At 27.4% G+C, this 7865-nt stretch overlaps 1 protein-coding gene across 1 annotated transcript; it reads left to right on the plus strand.

Moving 5' to 3' along the window:
- The first annotated feature begins 2709 nt into the window (after positions 1–2709).
- On the plus strand, positions 2710–3491 carry LOC131601515 (zinc-finger homeodomain protein 2-like). The gene has a single exon (XM_058873354.1). It carries the CDS (start codon positions 2725–2727, stop codon positions 3424–3426), a length of 702 nt encoding a protein of 233 aa, XP_058729337.1. The 5' UTR covers positions 2710–2724; the 3' UTR covers positions 3427–3491.
- Positions 3492–7865: the final 4374 nt, after the last annotated feature.

Raw genomic sequence — 7865 nt, forward strand, 5'->3', positions numbered from 1 at the left:
ATTTAATTTTGAATAATACTATGAATATAAAATTAAATTTATACTTAAGAATTCATAAACTTTTATTTTTCACATAATTATAAATATAACTTGTTATTAATTTGTCACTTATATTTTCATTTAACTAAAAAAACTTAAGAATGTAAATTTATTACTGATATTTTGATTAGGATGATTTATTTATTTTTAAATTCACTTTTTTTCATGCTATACTATTCTAACCATTTTAAATATTTTTTTAAAAATCTATTATTTAAATTTGTATTTGATTAAAAATACTGAAGAAAAAGAAATTTTTACTTATATTTTAATTTGGTTGATTTATTTATTTGAAAGTTCAAAATATTTTGTTCTTGCAAGTTATTCTTGTGACTATTTTAAATTAAAACATATTATTGATTTATCAGATATATTTTAATTTGATTATAAGTTTTAAAAATGTGAAATTATTAAATATATATAGATTTGGTTGAATTATTAACTTACAAGCTTGGTAATTTTTTTTTTTTTTAATTTCAACGATCATCTCCATTTAAAATAAATTATACTTGTGTTAAAATTTTAGTAATTAAAGCAAGTAAAAAAAATCGGAAATAATATCTTTTTATGAAAAATTTAAATACTAGGCAAACTAGATAAAAAGACAATAATATTCTATTTGTATTGAATTAATAAATCTTATGAGTGATAAATATGATTAAAATATTATTTATTCAATCATAAGATTAAAATATATTTATCACCAATGTTCTAATCTTATTTGATCAAATAATAGCACATTAGTAAAAAAAAATTGTGATAACATTAAAATATTAAGTGTAATAATTCTGAAAAGAATTCTCTTATTTTGATATTATTTTAATAATTAAAGAAATAGAAATGTTCTTTTGAAAAGATACTTTATTTATGGAATTTTTAAATATTGATCATAACTGATAAAAATTCAGTAAGATGTTCTAAATATAGAATCAATAAATCTTAAACGTTAATTAAATCTGATGGCTGATATCAATAGTTCTCATTTCTCATAAAAGATATCAGTTCTCACCGGATACGCTTCCTATATATATATATATATATATATATATATATATATATATATATATATATATATATATATATATATATATATATATATATATATATATATATATATATATATATATATATATATATATATATATATATATATATATATATTGCGTTATGCTCAACGTAATCCCCTCATGCTCTCTATAGTTTATTTATATATTTATTTAATAATATTAATCGTGGTACTCCAAATGATAAGTGGTAGCTTTGAAGTGCCAACGTTGATTGAGATACTCCTTTTTTTTTTTTCACTTCAATTTTTCTTTTAAAAATCTCAATGATGTTTTAAATATTAAAATTTAACCTATATAATTTAAGTCAGTCAAACGAAAAAATTATTTAAAAAATTGAGGAAAAATTATACATAAAACGGGAGATAAATGTTGCTTGATAAATGTGTCTACATTTTTCTCTAAATATTAAAATAGTTTTATATTATATTTTCAACATGTTATCAATAGATATCAATAAATGTTTTTTCTTTTAACATTTACTTTTAAGAAAGTGAAAATTTCATGGCAAAGACATAACATGACATGAATGACATTCAAACTAATTTGATACCTCAAACTATCACGTATTATTTTCTTTTTGTATTCAATAAATTTATTAAATAGAAAAAAAAATTAAAGCGTTTTTTAAAAAATAGGTCAAAATTCAAGAAAACAACCATAGTTACAAATAATCAGGCTCTGTTTGGTAAAATTAGCAGTTGGATGATAAGATAGCTTATAGCTGATGACTGATAGCTTATAGTTGATGGCTGATGGTTGATAAGCTAATTATAGTGTTTGGTAAAGTTAACGGTTTAACTAATTGATAAATGTAAAATAACATAAAAAGAATAAAAATTAATAATTAAATGCACATTTAAATTAATTAAAATTTATAAGGGTATTAATGGAAGAAAAAATGATAAGTTATAAGCTATAACGCTATTTAAAATAGTCTGAAAAATAAGCTATAAGCTAGTAAAATAAACTATAACCTCGTGATGAAAAGACTGTTATCAAACAGGTCTTTTATTATCATATGAGCTTATAAGCTATAAGCTCAAAATATGTCTTGCCAAACATAGCGTTAGTGTTTCATTAAAACCTTATTAAAAGAATTTTAAAAAAATTATAATAAAGAAAAATAATAGTAATAAGGAAGAAAACAACTAATTTAAAGATCAAATTTATAAAACCTAAATATTAAAAAGCCAATTAATTCTTAATTACAGAGCATAAAAACAGCCGCATAAAAAGATATGATAATCTTTATTAGTCAAAAAATCAAAAGATAATATAAATTCAATCCGACAAAATAACCAATTTTATATTTTCTTAAATTTTATTTTTGTTGCCGACATTTATTTTTTTTAAATAAAAAATATATTTAAGAATTATAGTTTAATCATTTATAATATTTTTTTGTCCATATTATTATATTTTAATCTTTACAAAATTATTTATATTGAAATTTATTTTAATAATATATAAAATATAAACTTTTTATTTAAGAGAGTTAATTAATACTTACATCAAAGTTTTTAAATAATAAAAAAATTATCAAAATTGAGATTATTTAAAGACAAGTGATGGTGGACAAACAGATATGAGATAAACAAATTAACAAGAGATAGAGAGAATGTTGTTTTCCATTCCGTTGTTTGTTTTCTTTTCAAGCCTTTGCTTTTTAACCGAGCAAATGGAAAATGAAGACATTGAAATAGTGAAACTCTCAAATCATCAAGGTGAGGAACCTCTTTTGAACGTTCAAAGAAAAGAAATATTTAAAGAATGTCGAAGAAATCATGCTTCTAGCATTGGAGGCTTCGCCGTTGATGGTTGTTGCGAGTTTTTACCCGCTGGAGTTGAAGGTACTATCGAGTTTTTCAAATGTGCTGCGTGTAATTGTCACAGAAATTTTCATCGTAAAGAATTTGTCACAAGAAGTCAAACTCATTTTCCGTCCAATACCATTTACTACCCTTCCCCAACTCCAATCTCCGCATTTTTTCCAACTACCAATAGTTACATCCATATGACTGGCACGTCAAGGGGGACTACAACATCCCTCGACTTGCCTAATGGTATTGTCCATGTTACTGAATGCGGTGATACTAGTGGTGGTGGAGAAATGCCGACTAGCTCTAAAAAAAGATTTAGAACAAAGTTCACTCGTGAACAAAAGAAGAAAATGTTGGATTTTGCTGTGAAATTAGGTTGGAAGATTCGCAAAGAAGATGAGAATGTTGTCGAGAAATTTTGTAGTAAAATTGGGGTGAAGTTTCAAGCTTTTAGAGTGTGGATGCTTAACAATAAACGCACCATTGGAAAACAATCTTAGAAAAAAAAATTATAATAAGAATTAATAAATTGATAACAATAATATTTATTGTTATGTGTTCTTGTATCAATCTCTCTATGTAATTGTTTTCCATTTTATGTGAGACAATGGAGGATATTTATAGTATTTCTCTGTTGTTTCATGTTTAATTGGATTTCAAGAAATATCAATAAACTATGTTTTAATTTATTTTCAATTTTTTATTTTAATATTTATTTTTTATTTATCATTTAATTTTTTTAGCATTTTGAGTTTGATCAATATTATTGAAATGCCAGGATGATATTAGCTTAAGGGGTTAGGGGTTAATTTGTTTGTAGCTCAATTATTTTTTATAGCCAAACAAATTAAATTAAATTAAACGGATTACAAGGGATACTCATTTTAAATTTTTTTCAACTCTGCATTCGCACATAAAAAAAATTCTAGATTTATAAAAGTAAAATAAAATATATATGTTTTTTATTTATTATTTTTTAATATTTAAGTTTGTTTTTAAATTTTTTATAAATTTATTAATTTAAAAATATTAATAATTTATTCACATTAATACGTAAATATAAATAAATATTATCGTTATAAATTAAATCAAACTTAAATTTTTATTTATTTTTATCTTAAAAGTAAATATTAAAAATTTTCCGCTCACTAGAAATATATAGAGAATGTTTGAGTTGCAGTGGATGTTTTGGTCATCTCTTTCACACATTTTTCTTTTGACGAAACAAAATAAATATTTACATTTTTTTATAGTTTTAATAGTTTATTAAGTTTGATTTTATTTATTTATTTATTTATAAAAGGTGTTAAAAAGTATCTATTGAATTATATTAAATATTTTTACATTTTTATATGTGAATTAATTAACAAAATTGAATGGTGTTTATTAAGATCATTTGGATGGTCAAAATATGAATGGCGACTTTCTTTTATAGGAAATTGTAGTTGTAATTACGTCATAGTAATTACTTCTCAACTTTCTACATAATTAATAAATACAAATAAAAGAACACTTGAATGAGATGACGGAGTCTCTTTCCTTTTAACCAGAGGTCTTACAATACCTGAATCAAATGTAATGCTCTAGTTTCTTCTATTGCAAAGTTTGACACTTCAAAAAAAGCGGAGATCTCTCTAATTCAGACCCTCCTTTTAAAATTTAGTATTTATTTTCCAAAGGTATGTTGATGATTAAATCATGGAAATTTTCTCTAATTTTCTACAAGTTAGATAGCCACTCCATTTCCAATACCATATCCATTTCTCATAACTAAAAAATAACAAAGTCTTTTTATATTTCCATCCATTGCATGGGGATTTTTAGTTTAGGGCACATTCTTTTGCATGGAATCCATCTTCCATCTACCACTTTCACATGATATGGTGGAGTTTCTTCTATGGTCAATTTTTCTTCCTTAACCAACATAGAAGAAATTAAATTATATGAAGCTCTACAATCTATAGCACTAACATCTTTTCCATAATTCCTACAATTTGATGATTTTTTTTTAATGGGTCTTATCTATACATAGAGGGTTGTACATTTTTCATCTCCAACTTAGAATTTTCTTCCTGTTGCTTTTCCCCCTCGTTTTCTTCCTGTACATCTACTTCCCTCAACAACACCTTAAATACATAATTCATCAATTCATTTGATCTTTCTATTGCATGGAGTTCATCAATTCATTTGATCTTTCTATTGTATGGAGTTTGATTTCAGTCCATGACACATCCTTGAATACATTAAGGAAAATTCCCTTTAAATTTGGCAGTCCAATACATATTAAGGGCTTTGTATACCATTCAAAATTTGGCAGTCCAATACATATTAATACATATTAAGATTAAGCAATGGCTCAAAAGGGCTTTGAATCATGGGGCACTTCAACATTTCGAGGATACTAGTTCGAAATTCCTCCCAAGTTGAGTTTGAGAAGAGAATTCCAATAATTAGTTTCAAGTAAGAGTTATCCCTTCCATGTCTACAATTAGGGCCTGCATTTTCTCTCCCTCGTTCATACTTTCAATTCAAAATAATGATCCACTTTGTCTAACTTTCTCCATTGCTCTTCGTGTGGGCGAGCTTGGGCAACATGAACTTAAATTCCGTCGCTATTGGTCTCTTCACACCATCACCATAAGGATTCTTCTGAGGCGTTCGTAGTGTGCGGTGCATAATAAAAGTTTAGGATGACCAACTCCTATTGCCTTTTTATATTTATTCTAACTTGGGTTAATAAACAAGTAGTTGCTGAATTGTAAAAACTGTAACTATTAAGAAAATAAATGGTGCATAATAACAAATGTGAGGGTCATTCCTTGTTATTATTTTCAGTGATACTCAAGAGACAAAAGAGTTGATTCCACAAAACTCAGATGAAACAATTTGTCTCCCAAAACAGTCATAATCTAAGTATTTCTAAAACAAAACTAGTCACTCAATTTATTACAGAACATGTTGCATTAAAGGACTCTCACATATTGCTGATTTTCTTCATGTAATGTAACCCTCGTGCACCTGTTCCATCCAAAAATAATAATCTGTTATTTCCCCTAATATTAAAATCGTGTCACAAAATAAGATACAACTATGCTGATGGTATTTTTGTTATAATCTGTTACATTCAATCACTTATATTTTTTCAAATTATTACTGACGTTTTGTGTCTATGTATATGTGTCTGTGTATATGTGTCTGTGTCAACGCTTTATACATGATAAATCAAGAATTTTTGTTTAGTTCTAGAGTCCAGCAATTTGGTTTGAACTGCCAGTCACCTTTGACAAGGATGGACTCAAGTAGAAAGATTGGTGAAACGTGGAAGACATGATTCGAATGCCTAGATGTAGAGTTCCAATTTCACCACAAGGATCAAATGCAAGATTTTGGAGAAAAGTGTGCGAAAATTAACAATTTGAATAGCGTTCTTCGATTGTTGAAGGATTTAGCTAAGCAAAAAGAGGCTGGCTAGCAGGAAGTTCTAACGATGTTAGAAATAATTAAATGCATGATCAAGGACATTTCAATGTTCATTCAATGAACCTTGAAGATGAGATCCCAATTTCCAAATGAGTATAAGAAGGCTCTTAGAATGTTTAATTGCCTAAGTTTGATTAAAATGGTCCTATAAGGTAGATGGATAGTTGAGGCTGAAACGATGTTTGATATCCAAAATAACAAACAAGAGGTAGAGGTTTCACTGGCCTTCATATGTATGGAAGGCAGTGGCTATCGCTATCCAAGGCGGATGACGGAAAGCCGAAAAATCTACCATTTGAAGAGGGGCAACAAAAGTTGAAAACAGAAACAAAAATCAAACAGGCTTTTAGAAATACAAGTAGTTGCTAAGCATCTCACTTCAGGCCATCCAATACTTCCAAAAATAGAGAATAGAATTTGATTTGGAGAAAGTGGGACAGTCGAGTGCCAAAAAAGCAAAGAAAAATGTAGAGGCAACTAGTTAGATGCAGAAGTGGATCAGTGAACACACAGAAAATACAAGATTGAACCAATGAGTTCAAGAAAAGTATGGAATAACTCTTGGTGAGGAGAAGAGCAATGAAGGCATTATTGTAGTCGAGTCGAGTTTGAATAATCTTTGATCACATGAGAAGAAAACCAATGGAGGCTCGAATAAGAACAATGTGATCAAACAGAAGACAGTATAGTATGGAGGCTCGAAAAGACCTAGGAAATAATTAGGAAAACGAATCGACGGTATGATTAGACGATTTTTTTCAAAACAAAAATGGCTTTCTTCTTGATTGACCCCAACATAATCACATGACTCATGTAGCTAATCCAGCCAAATAAAACAAAACTTGGCTGTAATTTATGCATCGCTTCTGTACCACTAACAGAATTATCCCAACGAAGGCCTATGGTTGTTGCATTCTTTGAAAACAATGAATACTAAATATTCTTTATCGATAAAACACATCGCAGTACATAATTGGCCCCACAACTGAAAACTTTCTTCATAAAAATTACCTACTACTATGAGTTAATATGTTTCAAAATGCTTTTATTTACTTCCATAACTCAAGAACTCCCAACAGTTTCTCTCAAATACATATACAAAACCTGTTAAGATATTTTCAACCCTACACCATACAAGGAAAATCCCACATTTCTGCCGATTGAATGAAAAAAACTAGGGCTGGTCAAAAAATCTAAGAACTGAACTGAACTGAAGTTAAAATAACCGAACCGTTATGTTTGGTTAGTTAGCCAAACTATTATACACAAGCAGTTCTAGAACCAAACTGAAACTGAACCCGAACCGAACCAAAACTGAAAATGAAAAATGCTTAAAACAAGTTAATTTTTTAAAAAAATTTGAAAAATAGCTTGATGGTTCGGTTCTTTGATAAACGGTACGGTTTGGGAAAAATTGTCTTCTAACGGTTTGATACGGTTCGGAATTTCGAAACGGTAT

Source organism: Vicia villosa, linkage group LG5 (assembly GCF_029867415.1).
Source record: "Vicia villosa cultivar HV-30 ecotype Madison, WI linkage group LG5, Vvil1.0, whole genome shotgun sequence".
NCBI lineage: Eukaryota > Viridiplantae > Streptophyta > Magnoliopsida > Fabales > Fabaceae > Vicia > Vicia villosa.

Bases quoted from the DNA above. Each gene is read 5' to 3' on its own strand.
- LOC131601515 (XM_058873354.1), top strand. From the start codon at position 2,725: ATGTTGTTTTCCATTCCGTTGTTTGTTTTCTTTTCAAGCCTTTGCTTT.